The 23361-nt window shown below is 42.1% G+C and overlaps 1 protein-coding gene across 1 annotated transcript; it reads left to right on the plus strand.

Moving 5' to 3' along the window:
• The first annotated feature begins 707 nt into the window (after positions 1-707).
• On the plus strand, positions 708-23164 carry COPB2 (coatomer protein complex subunit beta 2). The gene is made up of 22 exons (XM_019533089.1): positions 708-816; positions 3349-3486; positions 4629-4715; positions 7948-8074; positions 9501-9649; positions 11189-11335; positions 12693-12792; positions 13196-13338; positions 14494-14693; positions 15302-15412; positions 15677-15765; positions 15883-15989; positions 16275-16418; positions 17249-17379; positions 17641-17848; positions 18186-18296; positions 18842-19056; positions 19681-19773; positions 19869-20049; positions 20177-20245; positions 22233-22325; positions 22806-23164. The coding sequence occupies exons 1-22, from the start codon at positions 814-816 to the stop codon at positions 22902-22904; spliced, it is 2745 nt and encodes a 914-aa protein (XP_019388634.1). The 5' UTR covers positions 708-813; the 3' UTR covers positions 22905-23164.
• Positions 23165-23361: the final 197 nt, after the last annotated feature.

The following is a 23361-nucleotide window of genomic DNA, read 5'->3' on the forward strand; positions in this document are numbered from 1 at the left end:
CAGGGGCTGGACAGGAAACGGGTGGGGGAAGGGTGGCAAAATGACTAATGTCAGTCACTGAAGGATAACATAAAAAGTTAGAAAGGAAGCAATTTAAAAAGAAATGAAGAAGTAAATTAAAGAAAGTCCCATGTTTTAATAAAGGGGGATTTAGGTGTGGCGGGGGGAGGGGTGTTGGTCATGCTTCCCAGGGTGGCCCGGTGGTGGGAGGCAGACCCAGCACACGGGGTGGGCGGGGGAGTGGGCTAGTGCCATGACCGCCCCCGGGCAGCAGAGTTCTGCGGTAGGAGGTTTGTCCACACAGGGGCGCGGGGGAGGACACTGCATCCTGGGACGCTGGAGGACTGCAACTTGGGCAGCTCGTTTGTGGGGAGCGGGCGCACGCTAGGCCCAAGCTGGGTCAGGCGGAGCGGAGACCAACCTGCCCGGCGGGAGCGGCAGAGCTGTGAGCCACCTGATGTGCGCTGGAATCTCGCTCAGGCGCGGACGTGGGAGCGCCCCCAGAGCCGCCCAAAATAACGTGCGACAGGTCCGCCGCGGCCCGGAGCTACCTGCCGGCGGCCTCGGGAACTACAAGTCCCAGTACCTCCCGCGGCGACACAGAGCCTTACGGCACGAACGGCCGACGCTTCCCGTCGTGCCCCGCTCCCGGCGGGCCTCAGTCTCGCGGCTTTTGGGCCTGGAAGCGGCTGCGTCCGATAGTCTCTGTGGCGTCTCACATCTCGCGAGAGCGGCTGCGGCGGCGGAAGCTCCACGTCGCTCTGTCAGGAGTGGGGAGCGACACCTCGGTGGCCCCGCGGCGCTCCCGGAGCCATGGTGAGGCCGGGCCGGGAGTGGGGTTGGGAGGCTCCCACTCCGCGCTGCACAAGCTGATGCTTGTGACGGGGCCGGGAGCCAACGAGCTTCCTCTTGGCAACCCCGGCCTGCTGCGCCGTTCTTCCGCCCGACGAACCTCCCTGACTCCCTGCCCGGGCGGGATGCACGGGTTGCGCTTGCTGGTGCAGCCCTGACAGGGGCCCGTGGGCCGCGACAGCAGCACACAAGTCCTTGGCAGCTGTCGAGTGGTTGCAGCCTGTCACCCAGTCCCTGGCAGCTGTGAGACCATCTCAGCCAGAAGCTGCTTTCCCAGAATGAGTCATTTGGGGCCGCGATGGCACTAATACAGACGTCCCCAAAACTGTCAGCAGTAAATGCGCACAGCCGTCTTTTCCACTGTGTTTTCAGACAACTGTACTCAATTTGTTGATCTCACAGGCTGGATTGGGCTCTGTGTGCCAGGGTGGGGCCCCGCACTTCCTCTGCCAGCCCCATGCTGGGATTGTGGTGCAGTGTTCACTGGTCTTGCATGATGAGGCCTTGCAAGCCAGGGTGGGACCCTGGGGCCTTGCGCTACCCCCACCCAGCCTTGTGCAGTGGGATTGGGCCCTGGCGCACCTCACTATCACCACTGGAATTCGACCCCATGCTACACAGGGTTCTGATATCTGGCCCGCAGTTCTGGAAATTTGGCAGCAGGAGTGCAGCACCTCTGCTCTCTGGCTGCCAAATTGTTAAAGCCTTGGGGAGCTCCACAGGCCAGGTGACATGATGCCAGGGGCCAGATTTGGCCCACAGGCTGGGAGTTGAAAGTGAATAATTAAAAGCCTTCAGCCAGCTTACTGAGTTACAAGTTCTGTGTGCATCTGAGAGAGTCTTCAGGTTATATGTACTATAACTGTGTGTCAGGTACATGTATTTTAAAAGGAAGAAAATAATGTTTACTGAATTTTAGAAATATAGTAAGTCTAATATTTGCTAATGCCAACTTTAGTGTTTTGATTTTGCTATTCAGTTTGAAGCTAGTCAGATGCTTACATTGAATTCTTTCACCCATTTGGGAGGATAATCTTTCACCAGAGAGCTTGTTAAATCGAACAATTCTAGGTCAACCCATTTTGTATGCATTATTGAGAATTAAGTTTGCTCTTTTTAGAATATTCTATTATTTGGCCTATACCAGATACTTCAGGGAAAAAAATACCTTGGTACAGCCTACCCATAAAATGTCAGGTAACTTAGTTTCAGATCGTCAGCACTCCTAAATAAAGAGGTCAAGATCAGTTTTGTTTCATCTGGCTTGGAAGCTGATAATGGACAAGTGTTTTTGCATCATATACATTTGCCATATTTTGTGGCTTTCTCCCTTGAGTTCTCAGCAAAAGCCCCAAGAGAGGAAAAGATATTAAGATCTACTGACTTTTTTGTCTTGGAAGTGTTTATTTTGGCCAGCCAGTAGAGGTTTAAGCAGGGCTGGGCAGTTATTTGGGCTGGACACTTAAGGAGTTTTGATGAGCTGTTGGGGGCTGGGGGGTTGTGGGTTGGAAGTGTTGAACTGTGCTCGGCCTGTCTCGTCATGGCTGTTTATACCACCCTGCATGCCAGGGGAGGAGGGGGAGAGGCATGGAGATGCCAGTTGATCCTATCCAGCCCCAGGCCAGTTTGTCCCACACCATCCAGCAGGGGTGCCAGGTGAGTGGGTTCTCCATGGTGACTGGCCTGGGACCCCTACGGGCAGGGCACACTGCTCCCTGCCCAATCATGGCCCCATCTCACCCACCTGGCCAAGAGTGCCCTGCCTGTGGGGTCCTGGGCTGGTCTGCATGGAGACCCTGCCCATCCGCCTGCTCCATCTGGTGCCCCTGGCAGTAGGTGCAGGGCAGCAGGGCCAGTTCTGGTGGCAAATGCTGGCAGTGGCAGCCTGAAGGAACCAGTGCTGCGGGATCTGCCAGAAAGCTGGTGTCAGCCATGCCACCCTTGCCTGGCCCTGCGGGCTACAGCTCCTGGCATGCCTGAGAGCTGCGTGTAGGCATAGGGTGGGCTGTGCTCTGCACCAGATAGCATCTCTGCATCTAGGGACAGCAGGATTGGTTGCATACACCATGACCTGCATTGGTTAGAATCAGTTGGCAGGCTAGGTCTGGCCCATGGGCCATATTTTGCCCACTCTGGGGCTTAAGGCTACTGGCCCTGCAGGGCAGAGCAGGCTACATGGGGCAGTGTATTATGTCCCATGGTTATGCATGGTTTTGTTTTCTTAATTTTATTGTTCAAGTAGGTGAGAGAAAAAATACACATCCTCTGCATTCTTTTGAGACTCACTGAGGACAGTGGTAGTGTTGCATTCAAAACCAGTGTCTGTATGTTTCAAAGCATCTCTTATCAGAGCAAGAAGATAAGAGAAAAGTCATAATGTGGACAAGCAGAATCAGCTAGGTATCTTTTAGGCCTGTCATTTGGTTGGGTTACAAATATGTTAAGATTTTCAGTGCCAATTTTACACTGAATAACCTAGGGTTCTTAATTTTATAGCCTCTCCGACTTGATATTAAGCGAAAACTAACAGCTCGGTCTGACCGAGTGAAGAGTGTAGACTTGCATCCCACAGAGCCATGGATGTTAGCTAGTCTTTACAATGGAAGCGTCTGTGTTTGGAATCATGAAACACAGGTAAAATTTCTGTTTTCTACTTTCTATTTGAGCGATGTTAATATATAATAATGCTTTGATACCCATATGCTACTTACAGTGATGAATGAAATACATTCCTCTGTAACAGATGTGAGGAAATTTAATTTATTAATAAGGATTCATTGATTTTTTATCTTAAAAAAATATTGCCCTCTTTACAAAAGGCATGTTAACTATCTTTATCTTGCTGGATGGAAAAGGACATAGAAGCTAGAGATGCACCGATACTAGAGGCTGTGCTTAGGGTGGGCGGTGGTGGTGTTGGGAACAGGACTATGGAGGGGAGGGGTTGCAGCCACTGCAAAATTCACCGAAGCCCTCCCTCCCCCATAGGAGCACCGCTGCCACTCGTCCTGAGCACAGCCCAGCCCGGCCCCTCTGCTGGGAAGAGCCTAGCACTGTCCCCCGACCCCAGCCTGCAACAGCAGCCTGCCCTTACCACACATGTAGATCGGGAGTGGGGCACGCATCTCCCATACCCTCTGATGGGAGTACAGTGGCGGGAGCTGCCCCCACCTGTAGCTCCTCCTGTGCAGTGCCTTCCCCTACCCTAGCCCCACTCTCTCACTCATCCCAGGGGCCTCGATCTGCTTCCCCCTCCCCCCCCCAACAGACTTACCAGTCAGACATTGCTCTCCCTGCTGTGGGGCTGCATATCAGCAGTTGAATCGGTATCGGCCAATATGGCTTGTTAAAAATCGGCCATTGATATTGGCCCAGAAAATTTCTATTGTTGTATCCCTAGTAGAAACTCATTGTTTTGCAGCCTGCATGATTCCCCAGTGTATTATGCAGTTGATTTCACAAATCCTGAGGAATAACATGTTTCAGGGCTTGTTTTTTAACATTGTTGTGCTTTTTGCAAATAGGTATGTTTATTTCCATGCTAGTTTATTATTCCAGTAGACATGAGATGTTCTATAGAATTTTGGCAGTTTATTTATAGTTATGCTATAGTATAAGTACTTTCATTCTTTGTAGCCAAATACGAAGGAATGCATAACCTTTGTTCTCGTTCTTATATTTGCAACTACCAAAGCATTGGGCTGTATCAAGAAAAGTGGAGCCTGTTTGAAACTGGCATTTTCTCAGTAATATACCTCTAATATTTTCATTTGTAGACTCTAGTGAAGACCTTTGAAGTATGTGATCTGCCAGTGAGAGCCGCTAAATTTGTGGCCAGAAAGAACTGGGTTGTGACGGGAGCAGTAAGTTGTCATTCTTTTTCTTAGCTGTATTTACACCACACCTTTTCACCACTTGAAATTGTTATTTGATACTAATTTGCATACTAAGTGGTAAGACTTAATAACTGTTCCTTCTCCCCCCCACCCAAAAAAAATTCCCCCTCTCCCCCCACCTTTTTCTTATCTGTTTAATAAGATAGCAGTGAAAACTAAGCTTTTACTTTGAAGTGGTTGCAGATCTGCAGGGATCCCAGTTTTTGCTGATAAAAAAGTCGCAAAATCCATGATTAAAATAAAAGGCTCCTCATTTCCCCCCACCTCTTCCCTGCCTACAGCCCCTCTGGCCCTGCTGGTGCCCCTCCCTCTACCCCTTTTCCAGACCTGTGGTTCTGCTGATGTCTCTCCTTCTCTCGCACAATTGTCCCAGTCTTGCTGATGCCCCTTGCCTCCCACCCACAGCTCCCTGCCAACTGCCTTTGCCGGAGGGGGCCCCAGCTGCCAGGGCTATGGGGCCAGGGATCTGGGTCTGCAGTCTCTTGCAGGAGATGGGCAGCTGCTGTTGTAGAATGGAGCCTGGCTGCCTGCCTGCTGTGGTTTTGGGCAGTGAAAGAGGGCAGCTTCCTGCCGCTACGCACACTTCTGGAGGGACGAAGGGTTGCATGCCCCCCCAGATCTGTGCATGGGGCAGGGGCTGGCTGTCCGCTGTGGGCTCAGGCTCCCATCTTGCTACCCTTCTCCAGGGCCTGCACAGCCCAGCCAGTACACCTGGTGCTACAGGGCAGAGCTGGGCTGCGCAGGGGAGCTTGTTGCAGCTGTGAGCTCAGCTCTGCCCTGGTGATACATCCCCTGCCCACCTTGCGGCAGTGAGGGGCACAACCCTGCACCCCCACCCTTGCTGCTGCTGTGCATGCAGGGGACAGCTTGCCAGGCCAGTGTGGAGCTTGCAGTGGCAACAAGCTTTCCTGCGCAGCCCTGCTCTGCCCTGCAGGGCCAGTTTGCACTTGCTGGGCTGTGGAAGTCTCAGGGGAGGGCAACAGGGCAAGAGCCTGAGCCTGCTTCAGGCAGCCTGCCCCATGCACAAATCTAAGGGGCACAGGTCCCCCCCATCCCCTGGAATGTGCACAGTGACAGGGAGCTGGCCCCTCTCCCTGGTCACTGGATGAGCCACCTGAGGCCCTGTCCCACTCCCTGCTGGGGTCTTGGGCCCCAAGCCCCACATATCGCCCAGCTGGGCAGCAGCCCTAGCCCTGCCCAGATCCCTCCTTCCCTGTGAGGGGCTTCAATCCATCCCCACTTCCACTAACTTGGGGGACCTGCTTTCCAAGCTGCCTGGCAGCCATGTGCATATATGTGCACATGGCACCACCTACCTGACCGTCGTCTTCCCACTCCCTCTCAGCCCCTTGCAGGCTAGAACTCTGCCAGCCTGCAGAGAGCTCCTTGCAAAACTGCAAAATCCATGGGTTTCTCTGTTAAAATGAGAAATCTACATTTTCCTCAGACAAAGGGGAAAAATCTGTGTTGTTCTCAGTTTTCTGTGGGAAACAGAAAACCCAGATCCCTGCTGATCTGACGGTATAAACCCAGTCTATGCTGTCAGCAAACATAAGCCTGGCACCCAGCTGTTATAAATTGGTTAAAAACAGTTTATAAAAGTGTTTCCCAATCTCTTCCAGCCCAAGATACATTTACATTAATAAAAATTTTCCACGGCACACCTGTTAATGCATTCCCCATCCTCATACCTATTGTAGCTCATTACCGTGGCAAAGTTCTGTGGCACACCTGTTAATTTCTGATGGCACACTGGTTGGGAAACACTGGTTCTGATAGTACTTCAGTGTTTCTTGGAGTAGGCTGAAGTCATAGACCATCCAGGGAACCAGATTTAAAAGTTTATCTTCTGTTTTTGTCTTCAGTTATTTTTAATATCAGATGCTTAGCTTTGGAAGCATTTCTGTTCACTTTTAGAGCATAAGCCAATTTCATCCATTGACTGTTTTTATCAGTGTAATAAAATGAGTGATAATAGTTTGTAAAGTTGCATTGCAACCTTACAGGCTGTAATACATTCTTAATATGTACATTTTGTATATATTTGTAAGTGCTGGTTTTATTTTATTTATTGATTTGCTTCTCTATGGATTTGAGTTGAAATTTTTCTTGATCTGTTCACAGACACATAGCTGCAGATGTGAACATAAATTAGTATACCTCTATATAAGCCTTTGCTGCTTACTGAAGTAAATTAAATCACAGTTTTTGATTAAAGATGTTTAAACTTCTAAATTTACAACTTAAAATGTAAGGTTAATGTCCTTGAAAAGGTACTGAGGAAAAATGGTTTTCTGTCTCCCTAGTTTGTTACCAAATATAAAATAAAGTATTTCCTACACCTTTGGTTGTCTTGGTCAACATTAATGCTTTCTGGCCCATGCACTAATATAACAACATGTATGTCATGCTGTGGGGAAGCCTTTCATGTACACTTTTCCAGTTTCAACTCTTCAAGCAGGTATGTAAGAAGGGAGAGGAGAAGGTGGGCCCAAGAAAATGTAAAGAAAGAAATCTCTTTTGACTATTTTTAGGAGTGCCTGATTTCCACTGATTTTCAGCAGGTCTGGCTAAACAGGCACAAAAAAAATTTCTTAGAAGTAGAAATGGACAAATCGGTTGCTTTCTTAACTGCCTGTGTACGTGCTTTTACTCTGTGGTAAAAGAAACCTAACCTGTGGTAACTTAGCCTTCTTTCATTGGTGTTGCATCCAAAATGTGATTACTTAAAGCTAATTAATTAAAGCTGTTAATGGGATTGATAATGCCATAAAGTGTTTGTGTAATCCTTTCTAGCAGCATACTCCTATGGCATTGATGTCAAGTTTTACTGCAATTACATGGATAGCAGCTCTTGTTTTCTCATAATTGTTTGCTGTCTTCAAGTATCTCCTACTTTCATTACAGTAGGAAATGACCTTTTAAGCAAGGATCACTTATAGAAAACTTCAATCCTAGATTATTTTTTTCTCAGTTAAAAATGTATTGAAATACAACAGTGTGGTATAAACCAAAACTAAACAGGAATAGTTGTGCCAGTTGGCGCTGTTTTCTTTCTTCAAAGACGAGTTCCTAAAGAACTTCTGTAGATTAAAAGTCTTTTTGAAGGTGGAATATTGCTTTTAAGTAGTTGTTATTTAATGTGAAGTATACTTGAACAGAGAGGCTTATTTTAGTGTGTTTTATATTTTATCCATAGGATGACATGCAAATTAGGGTATTCAATTACAACACCTTGGAAAGAGTTCATATGTTTGAAGCACACTCAGATTACATTCGTTGCATTGCTGTACATCCTACGCAGCCCTTCATTCTGACCAGCAGTGGTAAGACTTTTCAGAGCTTGATTATATTTTTTTTCTCTAATAACTATAATCAAACTGCTGTTTTCTATCTAATAAGATACCATGTGCCATGTACTGTTGTTGTTGAAATAAGATGTGTGGAACAAGTAATTTACATATCACATGTAATTTCTCATTATTTCTTTTGTTTAACTGCTTTTGCATTTTTGGTGGAATATTGGTTATATTTAGGTTTTGAAATGTAACAGCTTAGGCTCTTGTAATAAAAGCCCTGAAGTTGCTTAATGTCCAAGTGCAAAGTTCATATGGATGCTACAGAACTTATTTGCCAGATTGCCACACTGTTATTGGGTATATTAAAATGAATTTTAGTTTGGTTAAAACTGTATGCATCATGGCAGTGCTTTTAAAAAGAGATTGGGAAATGAGTGATACTGGAACTGTCTTGATGCTTACTACATTAAACAGAACACTATCCATTGTACAGACTTGTTGGTTTCTCACTGCCTGTGTCCCTCATTCTAGACTCCCTGGTAAGCCAACATGACTTATTTTTGAGCTTTTTGTATTGATGGGCAGTACACAGAAGTGTTTGAGATGGATCAATGTACTGCCTGAGCTTGACACTTGACAAAGGGGAAGATATACACACTAGCTAACCAGTCTTTATCCTTAAGAAGTTAAAGGAAATCTTTATCTTCAGAGAGGTTTGCTCAGAATGCCTTGAGGTAAAAAGGAAATACTACAAAGCTCCATACAGAAGTGGAGCCTGAGAAATTAAACTGAAGTGAACAACCTTCTGAACAAGAAAAAATAATACAATTGAAGTGGCTATCTTGAAAGAAGACAAAAGAGGCATAGGTGAAATGGAGTCAACGGTGGTGTTAGGCTTTCTTAAAGTAGTAGTTCCAATGGCAAACTGGTCAATGAGGTCTAAAGGATATGGTAGTTTAATCTATTCATTCTATTTATACCCTTTTTATTTTCCTTGCTTTAGAATTTATTATATACTCAAGCTCAGTCAGAAAGGGCTTGTCAGATGTATATTTTAATTAGCATTGTTAATTGGAGGGACAGATAATGGAAGATGCATATTGTTTCTCTGTTAGTGTGTGTTTTTATTTTTGAGGAATGTAATCTAAATCCAAAAGAGATTTCAGAAGGCACATATAAACTACACGTTTAAAAAAGACCTATTATGTGTGTCCCATTATGCTTGTAACATGCATTTGCATTTTGCCTTTGAACCTCACTGAAGACAAGTGAGTCAAACAGTATGCATGAAGAACACTACATCTGCTAAATTATATAGTTATTTCGTCCCCTTTTTTGTAGATGTCGTGTAACAGTTTACTTTCACTCACTCATCATTGTTAAACCTACAGGCTACAGAATTTAGAAATGGAGATAATTGAATATTTGAAACTGACTCTTTTTCTTTCCCTAGATGACATGCTTATTAAACTCTGGGACTGGGATAAAAAATGGTCTTGTTCTCAGGTGTTTGAAGGCCACACCCATTATGTTATGCAAATTGTCATAAATCCAAAGGATAATAATCAATTTGCCAGTGCATCGTTGGATAGGACAATCAAGGTACAGGAACGATCATTAAAAAAAATCTTGGTCAAATATTCACCAGACAGAATATGTAATCCTATGGTCTGTAGGTAGAAAATGGAAGAATTATTGCGCATTTTGTGTTTTATTAAGATTTTTGTGCCATACTATATGTAAAGACTTACATGAGTTGGACTAACCTCTCTCCAAGCTATAGTTAAACAGTCATACAAATCTGCTGTGCTCACTTCGGAGAAAATATTAACAAGTAAAGCCTTTTCATTGCTTTGGACTTGAGCTGCAAAGTGTATTGCTTTACAGTAGGGGTGTACCAATTTAAAGATTTTTCTTGGCCGATACCTGTGGTCAATTATTAACCAGTCATAGCGATTTAATACTAATCTGATAGCTGATTTACAGGTATGCAGCCCAGCAGCTTAGTGCAGCATCTGGCTGGTAAGAAGCTGGGGAGAAGGGGCAATTCAAGGCCCCCACCGTAAGGTAGAGAGTGAAGCAGGGGCAGGTGTTACCCAGCCAGGACAGTGAATGCAACCCCAGGAGCGGGATGAAACAATGGGTGGCTCATCCGGGGACCGCAGGTGGACGAGGAGGGGGCAGCTACCCCACTACTACATGCATCCCTAGGGAGGTGTGGGGGGCATGCACCCCACCCCCCGATTTGTGTGTGGCATGAGGGTGGGCCAGAGGCCAGGGGCTGTACCAGCTTCTTCCCAGCAGGGGGACTGAGCTGGGGCTGGGCTCTGAGCAGGCAGGGGCAGCACTGGGAGGGGTGGTTACAGGGTGGGCTACAGCCACCCGAAAATTCCCTGTAGCTCCCCATAACCCTCTTCCCAGTGCCACTCCCCCACCACACCCTGCCCCCGCCCACCCTGAATGCAACCACAACCCAGCCCCTTGCTGGGAAGAGGGTAGTACAGGCCTTGGCCCTGAACTCACTGTGGGCAACCTGCCCTCACCCCACACAAATCTGGGTGGGGGAGAACATGGCCCCTATATGTCCCCCAGGGTGTACAGAGCAGTGGGGAACTGCCCTGCACCCCCTGGAGAAGCCACCCATGGCTCCATCCCACTCCCGGCCCTGGGGTCTCATTCAGTACCCTGGATAGGCAGCGCCTGCCCCTGCCCCACACCTTTCCTCATTGTGGGGGGGCCTTGATGTGTCCCCTCACGCACCCACACTGCCGTCTCTTCCCCCCCCCCCCGACTTACCCACTGGATACTGCTGTCCAAGCTTCTGGGATGCATTCCTGGCCACATGCATGCTGTGGTTACACCCATGCACGTGGCATTTATCAGTGACATTATCAGCTAGACCAGCCAAAAAAAGGTGATTGCTGATAATCTTAATTTTTCTTTTATTGGTACCAATCCAATACGCGACCGATATATCAGTGTACCTTTACCTTCGGTTTTCACCTTGTTAAGAAAATAGTAAGTATTTGTGAAGACTTCCTGTTTTTGGATTTCAAAAATGCACTAAGACAACTCATTCTTTCTAGTGGCATTGTCAGAAAGCTCATTGTTCATATATAATTGCTTTTTTTGTCTTTCTAGGTGTGGCAGCTTGGTTCTTCTTCACCTAACTTCACTTTGGAAGGCCATGAAAAGGGAGTGAACTGTATTGATTACTATAGCGGAGGAGACAAGCCGTATCTCATTTCAGGAGCAGATGATCGCCTTGTTAAGATCTGGGACTACCAGGTACGGTGTGTTCAGCTCTTATATCCTTTGATACCTTAAGATTACTGGGCAATCTCAGTAACAAAGCCATGGAAATAGAGGAAAGGGAACAACAGGAAAGTGTTCTGCAATGTCCTCTTTGAGAAGAAAATAAGGTCACATATTTTATGATCAGATTTCCAGAAGAAATACAGACTGAAACTAGTAGGTCAAAATGATATACCACACTTTTTTTTTTTTTTTTAACCTGTGTGAAGTGATACAAATTAATTCACAATTGTTTTAACTTTCAGGTTTAAGTTGATGTTGTTTTTAACAGCCTGGATTATTTTCTTCCAGAACTGTCTTGCAGTGGATTGTATCTCTCTCTTTGTCCCCTTACTCCAGGCTGAGACAGACTTGCCATTGTTTCCTTGCACTTCCTAATTTTTCAGACTATTTTTAATCCCTTTATTCTTATTTGTTCTGTCATCTCTGGTCTTGGTTGTGTTACTTTTTCCTTATTTAGTTGGTATATTGCACCTTGGGTTTGGATATAGGGGAAGAAATGGGAGATTAAGTCCATTACTTTTTTTAGGCATGAGGTAAATTAGGCACAGAGAAGAAAAGTCTGGGCCTGTGGAGTGTTGCCATACTGTGGTGCATACAGGCTTTTTTGCAGTTAACTATGGTAGGGAGTCACTGTGGCAGTGCCAGGAGGGAAGGGAGAACTGTTATAAAGGCATATTTTATGCTTTATTTAAAGTTTTCAAATCATACTTTTTTAGATGAAGTTACTTTGAAAGTGAGAGCTTGTAGCTGATACTATAAAGTTCCCATTCCCATGATGAGTGTGGTATAAATGGCTGCGTAGGATATTGCCACCATGTATAGCTGTGAATGTGAATTCCTTTCTTTTAGTTGTAGATGCCTCAAGCATCCCCCCCCCCCCCAAAAGCAACAAAAACTAAACAAACCAAAACCAACCAGGATAACACTAGATTAATTTCCCTTATGATTATGTTCAGATCTTTGTTTGACCTTCAGGGTTTGAAAAGATGAGCATAGATACTAGCCTTGCTACCATGTCAGCAAACACTGAAAAGAAGCTTGTTTTATAGATACAAACCTGACGGACTTGGGAAATAAGGAGAAACCACCATGTCTGTGGGAAGTAGTGGCATATTTGGTGTCATTTTTCAGTAAGGGCTATAGTATGCTGTTTGAACCGAATTGAAGTAGAAGTACGCATCACCTAGAAAAAACTAGAGAAATATGTGCTCACAGAATTCTTAGTGAATTAGTTTTCTTTTAAAGCTACTGATCTTATCAAATTGAATCTGACGATGCTATAATGTTAAGATTTTATTTTAATTTGTATGTATAACTTTTCTTGCAGAATAAAACTTGCGTGCAAACACTAGAGGGACATGCTCAGAATGTATCCTGTGTCAGCTTCCACCCTGAGCTCCCAATCATCATCACGGGCTCTGAAGATGGTAAGTGAAGTTTTTCTGTTCTTTTAAATATGTGGATATAGTAACGTGACTTCCACACAATAAAAGTAGTGATACTTTTAATTTGCTTAAACTTAACTTTGAAGTTGAAATGTTCCTTCTGGATCAGACTTTAAAAAAACAAAGGAAAGAGAAGAAAAAACTCAAAATAGTTAAGTACTTGGGTGTGAGAAATGTCTCATTTGAGATCAGAGGTAACTAAATGTCACATTCTCTCTGACCTTGGGCTCAGACTGAGAGATTAAGATTCTAGTAAATTTAAAATGTGGGTGTTAGTTTGATGTGTCATTTTTGAATGCTCACTGTTAAAAGGTGTAATGTCAAATACCTCCCACCCTTTCCTGTGAGAGGAAGAAATCAAAATTATTGTTTTATTTTTCTCCAGGAACAGTCCGCATTTGGCACTCAAGCACTTATCGCCTAGAAAGTACCTTAAACTATGGCATGGAGAGGGTGTGGTGTGTGGCCAGCTTGAGAGGTTCTAATAACGTGGCTTTGGGGTATGATGAAGGCAGCATTATTGTTAAGGTACTTGCAACATGTATTAGTGAAAAGATCATTTTTGTATTACTGAGACAGCCATTTAAAGCAGGGGTAGGCAATTATTTTGGCTGGCAGGCCACTTAACGAATTTTGGTAAGCTGTTGAGGACTGCACCCATACACTCTTCCAGAAGATATTTTAATGAATTATAAATAAAAATACCAATTATATATGTTATAATTGATGTTTGATCTTTTAATATTTTAATTTTATTTCAAAAATAATTTTGTCCTGATTTTTGTTTTTTAAGTACTGTATATATAGAGGTAATTGCATAAAAGCTCAAAATAAAGTCTTATTCTTGTATATTGGGTGTGTGTGTGGTAGGGGGTGGGGTGCATGTCTTATGAACCAGCCAGGGATGGGGGAGGGAAGTGGGGAGGGCACATGCAGCAGAACTCGCCCACATGGGGGAGTCCACACCCCACTTCTTCCATCCCTTCTGTGTCACCTCTCGTGGGGCCATACTCCCACCTGCCCTGCACCTCCCAGCATGCAGCTTCCTAGCAGGGTTGCCTTCCAAACACTTGGTCACAAACAGGTGACTGTTCATTGTGCCAGGCACCTGAATAGGGGGAAGGCAGCTTGGAGCTGGAGCCCTGCATGCTGGGGCAGGAGCTGCCCAGCTGAAATGTTCCCTACCACCTGTCTGGGCAAGTGGTGCTTGACGTGCCCCCACAGCCACCACTGCTTCCCCATGTTACCCTGCCTGGAGCAGTGCAGCAGCAGGAGGAAGAGGAGGTGCTGGAGATTGGGAGAGCTGAGCAGTGCCTCAGAGGCTGCAGCAGTGGTAGGAGCAGCCATGCCGGGAAGCTACACACACTGGCCTAGGCCGGGGCCAAGGTGGTGCTGTTGGCAGATATGGGGTGGGTGTAGGCTGAAGCACAGGGCGGGTTGCCCTAGGTGGGACTTAAGAACTTTGGGGGGCAGCTGTGGACTGGATACAATCAATTGGTGGACCAGATCCGGCCTGCACACCATATTTTGCCTACCTCTGCTTTAAAGTAATGAAAAACTGGCATTTTAAATTACTAGATATATTTTCATGGGGGCTTTTATTTTCATTTTAAGCAAAGCCATTAACTAAGAATATATTTCCCTTCCTCCCCATCTCCATTGTCTATATGCTGCTCTTATTAGCTTGGCCGTGAAGAACCTGCCATGTCCATGGATGCTAATGGGAAAATTATTTGGGCTAAGCACTCAGAAGTCCAACAGGCTAACTTGAAAGCTATGGGGGATGCTGAAATTAAAGATGGAGAAAGATTGCCACTGGCTGTAAAGGATATGGGGAGTTGTGAAATCTATCCTCAGACTATTCAACATAACCCTAATGGACGGTAATGAATTTTTCTGGCATTTGAAAAAAGTATTTCAATCCTGGTTCTGACTCCTTTTTTAATTTAGAAATGTGCTATACAAGAAGCATGCTAGGGTGAAGCCTAAGGGCCAAGCAAGAATGGGCAACCCTGAACAATCACAGAATTGTAGCAGTTGTAGCCCCAAAGTGATTATAGCCTAAATAAGCCCAGCATTGGAGTAGAGAGAAGCTTAAAACACACAAACAACATGAACAATGTGATGGAATGAACAAGATGTTTGTTGCCCTTTTTTTAATGGATTTACTTTAGAGAAGGTGGAAATAAAATGGAGGGAAAGGATGTGAGAGGGACAGGAAAGAAGAGAAGAGGGTAAGAGAGATGGGTATGGATTGAGCCTGAATTGAAGTGAGTGGGAGGGAGAGAGTTCAAGTAAACTTGCTTGGAACAGGACAGAAAGTGCAGAGAACCAAGTTTCCCTGAATGTCTGTATACTTCTGTTCTGAATGCTTCTGCAGCTGCTCCTTCTGGCAGGAGCTTCTGATAACTTTCCAGATAAATTTCTTCCCAGTCATGTCATGAACCTGCATGTACAGCTCACTAACACACTGTTTTTTATCATTTTTTAGGTTTGTAGTAGTATGTGGGGATGGTGAATACATCATTTACACAGCTATGGCTTTGAGAAACAAGAGTTTTGGTTCTGCCCAGGAATTTGTATGGGCACATGATTCTTCAGAGTAAGAATTACATTCTTTTTTATTTTAAATGCACTGTTGTTGATTTTCAGATTCAGACCAGTTCATAGTTTGGGCAAAGTTAAAATGTGGATTGGATAACAAACACTTAAGAGTTTCATGCAATCGAATTATAAATAAAAACACCCTTATTTGGAAGAAATATCAGCCCAGATGGCTAATGATTTGTAACAGCTTATGGTTGTAGCGTTGCTTTATCTTGTTAGCTCAGTAACATTTTGTAATGTTGCTTTTTGCTGCTTTTAGGTATGCAATCAGAGAAAGCAACAGTGTTGTAAAGATATTTAAGAACTTCAAAGAGAAGAAGTCCTTTAAACCTGACTTCGGAGCAGAAGGTGAGGGTTTTTTTGGATTTCATAAATCTACTTTAATAAAGATCTTGATAAGCTTTTTTTTTGTGCTGCCCAAGTGTAGCTTAATTAAATCTTAATTTCTCCCCCCACCCTTTGAAGGTATCTATGGAGGCTTCTTACTAGGTGTAAGATCTGTTAATGGCTTGGCATTCTATGACTGGGACAACACAGAACTGATTCGTAGAATTGAAATTCAGCCCAAACATGTGAGTTTTGCCAGATGCCAGTTTAAGCTTGTGTATGTCCTATTGTGAATTATTTTTAGAATACAGTTTTTCTGAATTTGGTACTGTAGTCTTGTGAATTTGAGAGAGAAGAATCATTATTTTAAATTCTTGTCTCCATATTTTATATCGGAGAGAAACTCATAAACTAATGTCATGTTGAGGCCCAAAACTGGAAGCACAAGCTAACTAATATTGTAATACCTAATTTGTCATTCTCTCTTAATAGAACCCCTGAAACTTTAATGATATTTGTTTTTATTGTAGATTTTCTGGTCTGACTCGGGTGAACTTGTCTGTATTGCCACAGAGGAATCATTCTTTATTCTGAAATACCTGTCTGAAAAAGTTGCAGTAGCACAGGAAACACATGAGGGAGTCACTGAAGATGGTATTGAAGATGCTTTTGAGGTAATCACATTCACAGTTTTAATAGCAGCCAGGGCAGTGCCCAGTGAAATCAGTGAGAGGCTTTCCTCTAATTTCAGCAGTTTCTGGATTAGTCTTTAAGTTCATAGATTCATAGATGTTAGGGTTGGAAGGGACCTCAGTATGTCATCAAGTCCAACCCCCTGCCCTGGGCAGGAAAGAGCGCTGGTACCAGCTTACCTTTAATCTGCAAGATGTTAGTGGCACACAGTTAGCTATTAATAATAATGATAAAAAACCTATTATAAACTTAATTTTTTTTCTGTTACAAATTTTGTTTTGAGGCATTGAGTACCAACTCAAGAATGTTTCTGGCCAAAACGTGATTCAAGAGATTTTGGCCCTTTTTTAAATGAAGTATTTTAAAATGAACATTCCCACCCCCCACCTCCTTCCAATTTCTCATTTAATTAATTACTTTAAAAAACCCCCAAATTAGTTAATACACTAATAATAGCTTTCACCTGTCTGTAATTTTATTTCAGTATAATATATATGAGAACTGATGCGTAAGAATTGTCCTGGGGCATTTGCTGTAAAGGGTTCTAAATTAACGCTTCAAAAAAATCTTGCATACAGATCTAAAAATTATGGCAGACAGCTGTGGTACGGGTACCATTTTTTTAACTGATCAAAAGATGAATTAATAGTCTGCATTTTAAAAAGAGCTTTTTAACTGACAAAATTATTATTAAATACTTTAACTTGCCCTTTGTGCTCCAAAAGATAGAATGTTAAGTTTTAATTTGAATAGGTTTCGCAACACAATTGTAATGTTGTTAAAATAGGTTTAAAAAATGCTTTCCTTACAGGTTCTGGGTGAGATTCAGGAGATTGTAAAAACAGGATTGTGGGTAGGTGACTGCTTTATTTATACCAGTTCCGTGAACAGACTTAACTACTATGTTGGAGGAGAAATTGTCACTATTGCCCACTTGGACAGGTGAGTCTGTTTGTTGTAATAGCATTTTGTGAAGCTTTTTAAAAATGTTATGGGAAGTTTTTCAACTTGCCACTAAATTGCTGTTTCTTACTGCATAGTTTAAAGTGTGTTGTGTGACACTATAATCTTGCATAGAATACACTGTTTCCCAGATATGTTTGTATTGCTAGTAAATCCAGAATAAGGTTTTAGATGCATGCTTTTATAAGAGCTGCTAGCTTATTAGGCGTCTGTGATAGAAAAACATTCTTTTTGTTTCAGGACAATGTATTTATTGGGCTATATACCTAAGGACAACAGGCTTTATCTGGGTGACAAAGAGCTAAATATTGTCAGTTACTCCTTGCTGGTTTCAGTGCTTGAGTACCAAACTGCAGTTATGAGGAGAGACTTCAGTATGGCTGATAAAGTTCTTCCCACGATTCCAAAGGAACAGAGGACCAGAGTTGCACATTTTCTTGAAAAACAGGCAAGGAAACTATATATCAATCTTGCAAAATTTAAACAGGGTTGCTAATAGAATTGCAGCTTTTCCAGAAATAGTTTTAATTAGATTTAATTTACTGTGGAAGAAAATGTCAGATTATTGCATGTACACATTTGATTTTTTTCTCCCAGTAAAGTTTTTATATTAGTATATTTTTTTTTACACTAAGCCTTAGGATGTAATTGAGAGAAATAATCTGTGTTATTGCCTGTGTAAAAAAGTTTTGTATTAAGGTAAAAGGTGATGGCTTAGTCCTGTTCAAATGCATCTAGGGTATGGTTGAACCTGATGACTACAATATGACTTTTATTTTTTTAAGGGCTTCAAACAGCAAGCTCTTGCTGTATCCACAGATCCTGAACATCGCTTTGAGCTTGCTCTTCAGCTTGGAGAATTAAAGATTGCATACCAACTTGCAGTGGAAGCAGAGGTAAATATGAAATTCATCTTGTTAACAAACTGAGTAAAATGTGTACTGAAAACCTTCATGTTGGGATTAATTTAAGAGGGCCGAAGTCTTAAAGAGAGATTTGGTAGGTTGTGATGCAGAGCAGATATTTGTACATTCCTACTTAATTTTGTCTGCCTGCTCCTGTCATTTCTGAGTAAAGCTAAGGATGGATACAGTAAGTTGGTCATGTTCTCTTAGGCTTATTTCTCATGTTTTATTCCTTTTACTAGATGGAAGACCTTATTAGTTGTCACAATAAAGTTGCATAGACTTTCTTTGTTGTCTTAAATAAGGTGTAGGATACCACAATCCTGCTATTAATCTGTATTTAGAACAATAGCAAGTTGAGAGGCTGTAGTAACACAAAGATCCTGTGTAGAGGGATGTTATCCCATCCTAATGAAGGACAAGATTTGGCAAATAGCTGAATTTATACTTGTCTGCAGCTTTTGAAGACATTTTTAAAACATACTTTATGCAGTATTTTAAGAAAAATTAAATATGAAAAAACTTTCTTTTTGCAGTCGGAACAGAAATGGAAACAACTTGCTGAGCTTGCTATCAGCAAATGCCAGTTTGGCTTAGCCCAGGAATGCCTGCACCATGCACAGGACTATGGAGGCTTATTACTTTTGGCTACAGCATCAGGAAATGCCAGCATGGTGAACAAGCTAGCAGAGGGAGCAGAAAAAGATGGCAAGAATAATGTAGCATTTATGAGCTATTTCTTGCAGGGAAAGTAAGTAGCAAACAAGGGCTTGTTTTGATTCTATTTCTATAAAACATGGAATTCCAAGACTAAGTGTAGACCACAGTACAAATTCCCAAGCTAGCAACCTACCTGTGACAACTACTAAAATAGTTTGTGGCACTCTCATGCCTGTGCGTATCAGCTAGGATAGAAGCCATCTAAAAATGTGGAATATGAAAAGATATATCTCCATTTTTATAGAATGGGAAGAAACTATTGGCTTCTAGACTTTGTATTCTACTGTAGTGCTATATTTAAGTATTTAACTGTTAATGTGAAGAATGACTTGAAATGAGAGAGATCAAGAACTTCAGTAAATTGGATTAGTGCCGTGTCCCTGATATAACATACTAGTAAGGGATACATTTGAGCATGAAGCTCCTAAAATAAAAATATGGATGTGTGATGTATGTAATTTCAGCATTTACTTTGGTGTGCCTTTTCACATATGGCCTTGAGAGGGATTTTAATACATTTACCATAAAATACATAGAAACTTGAAATTAAACTTCTTTGTTCTTCTTTAATTTTGGTAACCTCATCATAGAAACAATCAACTGCAAAATCTACCTCTATTAATGCATTGACTAAACTTCAGTTTTAAACTTCTAGGCTTGACTCTTGCTTGGAACTCTTAATTAAAACTGGACGCTTGCCTGAAGCTGCCTTCCTTGCACGTACATATTTGCCAAGCCAAGTTTCAAGGTAACTTTTTAAAATCTGCAAAAAGTAGGAACACTGATTTTTTTTTTTAATTTTTTTAAGTGCATAATGCAAGTGTATTTTTTTTCTGCTATCAGGGTAGTTAAACTATGGCGAGAAAACCTGTCTAGAATCAACCAGAAAGCAGCAGAGTCCCTTGCTGATCCCACAGAATATGAGAACCTTTTCCCTGGATTAAAAGAAGCTTTTGTTGTGGAAGAATACGTCAAACAAACTCATTCTGACTTGCGGCCTGCCAGGGAATACCCACTTGTCACTGTAAGCAAGCAGAAGGGTTTTAAAAAAAATACATGTTATGGATACACAAATTATCAAGTTGTCTTATACAGATTTATTGCTTTAAAGCATGCTGATGGAAGTTCTCTGTTTTTTTTTGTTTTGGTAGCCAAATGAAGAAAGAAGCTTACTAGAAGAATCGAAGGGTTTTGAACCTTCAGGAGTAATAGTATCAGAGGTCAGTGTTGTAGCTGCGCAGTGAAGTTCCAGGATTAGTATTGTGCAATAACGACAGCTCTGGGGACGCTTCCTGCCTTTTAATGGATATGTTATAGCATTAGTTTGCCTTTATTGTGATAAATCTTGGCTGAGTCACTTGCCCCCTTGCTCAAAGATGTTTACTTAATGCACTCATAAATGTTGACTCGAGAGAATACCAACCAGTAGTTTCATTACTATGAGTTACTCTCCTTCACTTTAAATTTACTGCTTTGTCCATATTTGGATGGGAAATTATGTAGTGCTACCTAAAATATTAGGAACTCTTAAAATACCGTGCATACCCTCATGTTGTTACATTTTGCATTCTTGTCACATGTGAGTAATTTAACTTACTGAAGACAGCTGCACATATCTGGACCCCTTCTCCCAGGGTAAATCAAAAGCATGCATGCTGACTTCTGTTGGAATTAGATACTAGGTATAAATCATTGACTTCCATAAAGAGGAATTTATTTTTTTTGTTTGTTTGTTTCTTGACTTCAGGACAAATTGACTTTGTTTGGAGGCTGTATGTTAGTCTTCAATTGCAAGTAGAACCTCACTTGTTCTAATTCCAGCTTAGAGAGTTGAGACTACTTGGTTCCAAACTAAAAGCTTGTTGGGCAGGAAATGTAGCACTGCAAACTGACTCTCTTTCCTGCTTTATATTTGTGGACAAATTGCAGTCAAGTTCTGTGCTGTTGCTCCAGTGTGATTGGCTCTTTTCCTCAGTAGCACTGTAGTTGTGTGATTTGTAATGAGAAGCAGAATATGGTCCTAGAAATTGGAATAGTATTTTTTTCTGATATTTGGAATTGGAATGTTTGCTTGGTCATAACATGAAAACACATGGTCAGCTGTAATACTTGCAAGAAAGTAATAAATTAAAAATGCTGGCAAAAAAGGCGTGTACTAAAATCTGCCACTTGATATGTACACTTGCTGGTGCTATTTCTTTGTCTTTTACAAATGTGTTTGTTTAACAACAATACAGCCACGATGGGCGTTTTTATACATACTACTTTTTCCAGTGATGAGCCAGAGATCTGCTACTTTGGAGCAGACTCAATTAATTGAGTCGTCTTCACATGCGAGCTGAGGCAAACTGCACTGCACCGCATATCATTGTATAAGGGGCAAAACACACGTCAGCGTGCACCTCCAAGGTGCTTTAGTTCAAAACTACACAGCCGCCACTTTCTCAGCACTGACACACCTTTTGCTGCGCCTGGCCCTGCAATGCATATATGTGTAAAAATGTCCTTAAGCTATAAGTGCTCAGTTTAGAGATGCTAGTGCTTCATGAGTTAAAACTTGTAGCCATTTTCTAAAACTGTAGTTGTGATTTGGGGAAAGGCTGTCCTTAAATCTTTTTTTACAAAATAGGACAACATGGTATTCAGGACTTTAGAGAGACTTTAAAGTGTTTGCTGCAGTAAACTTATGTATCTATACTTAACTATGTATTCAAAGATTAAGTCAGTTTAGACCAAATTGTTGGCCTAGGTGTGAAGTCTCTAAAAATGGGAAAGAAAATGTTGACCTACTGGTTCTGACTTTTCATTGGTGCACTGCAGCACTAAAGACTGCCTTGCGTTAAATGCGCTTCTTAGAACTTCTAGTGCTAGACCCTAAAATGTATGAGTTTTACATTCTTAAAAAAACTTCATGTATGAAGTGAATTAAAGTTTTTAAATGGAATAAGAGTCATTCATTTACTGTGGTGTTGCTAAAATAGCTGTATCAGCACTGTGCTGCCTCAAGTACAACTCATCTCCAAACGATTTAAGCCTCAGCAGCCATATAGAGTACAATTGTAAACGATTTAAAGATTTCCCATACTTGAACAAGCCCGTCCCTTTGGGTAAAGTATGGTTTAAACGTGCCTAATTCATACTCATTCATATAGCTTTGATTCATTATGATGTAACTTGTGAATTTGAAATCTTTTTCATCTTACAAAGGAAATTGAAGAACGTGTTCCATCTCCTAAGCCAGTAATGGTGTCTCCAGTTCCAGCAACGTCTGAACCACTTCCAGTAACAAAAGATGAAAAGGTATTTAAAATGTAGATGTTAACAGTATAGGTGAGAGGAAGAAAAGCAAGTATATTTACAACTTCAGACTTCCTTGATTTTGTAACACAAAATATCCTGAAAGCCTCAAAACTACCTTAAATTTTCACTTTGATATGAATGGTTGCTGGTTATCTACAGTAGTGCCTAAGGACAGACTAAATATTGGGGCCTAGGGTGCTGGACATTCCCTCTCACTAAAGAAACGTTGAGGCAGTTTTTACAGAATAGCAGCATGGACTGTGTTTAAAGGCATCAGCTTCAATTCAAAACACAGGTTGTGTAGTTGGGTCTTAAATGACACTAATCATGCCTTAAATAGCTGTTGCTGATATCTGAATCTAACACATTCCTTTACCACCCCTAGCACCAGCACCATAAAAAGTTTTCAAAAACTCAACAGTTTTAACAGTTAAAACAGGGTACTTCTACTTACCTAACTGAATACTTTCCTTCTCCCAGGCACTACTAGAATTGGAAGAAGAAGATTTAGATAATTTGGATCTGGAGGATATTGACACCACAGATATTAACCTGGATGAAGATATCTTGGATGACTAAACTAAACTTTTTATTTTAAGTGACCAAATTCTTAACTGCTCACTCCCTACAGAAGAGTGGAATTATATGGACTATATGTGTTGGAAACTAGCTTGATTTTTATACTGTAGTTCAAAAATGTAGATACAAGAACAGGGTCCCTCTGTTTCATAAGGTGAATCTTTAAACTACAATATTTTGAAATTCATTATGCAGAGCACCTTAGGTGTAATAGTAAACATATATGTTGTCATGCTTACTAAGAAATAAATTGTTTTAAATGGAGTAGTTCTGTTTTCGCTCATGTTGCTGCTGGTATTAAATTTCCTATAAATAGCCAGAACTAATTAACATCCAAGAACAAATATGCAAAGGAAGACAATCTTGAAAGCCAGGCGTAATAGTGGTCGAGGAAAACTGTTACAGGCAAGACAAAGTACTTAAAATGCTAGTTACCACATACCTGCATTTTTTTTTT

Source organism: Crocodylus porosus, unplaced genomic scaffold (genome assembly GCF_001723895.1).
Source record: "Crocodylus porosus isolate Cpor-Errol unplaced genomic scaffold, CroPor_comp1, whole genome shotgun sequence".
NCBI classification, from domain to species: domain Eukaryota; kingdom Metazoa; phylum Chordata; order Crocodylia; family Crocodylidae; genus Crocodylus; species Crocodylus porosus.

Bases quoted from the DNA above. Each gene is read 5' to 3' on its own strand.
- COPB2 (XM_019533089.1), top strand. The intron at 17,380-17,640 runs GTGAGTCTGTTT...TTTTTGTTTCAG, and splicing joins ACTATTGCCCACTTGGACAG to GACAATGTATTTATTGGGCT. The intron at 17,849-18,185 runs GCAAGGAAACTA...TATTTTTTTAAG, and splicing joins CACATTTTCTTGAAAAACAG to GGCTTCAAACAGCAAGCTCT.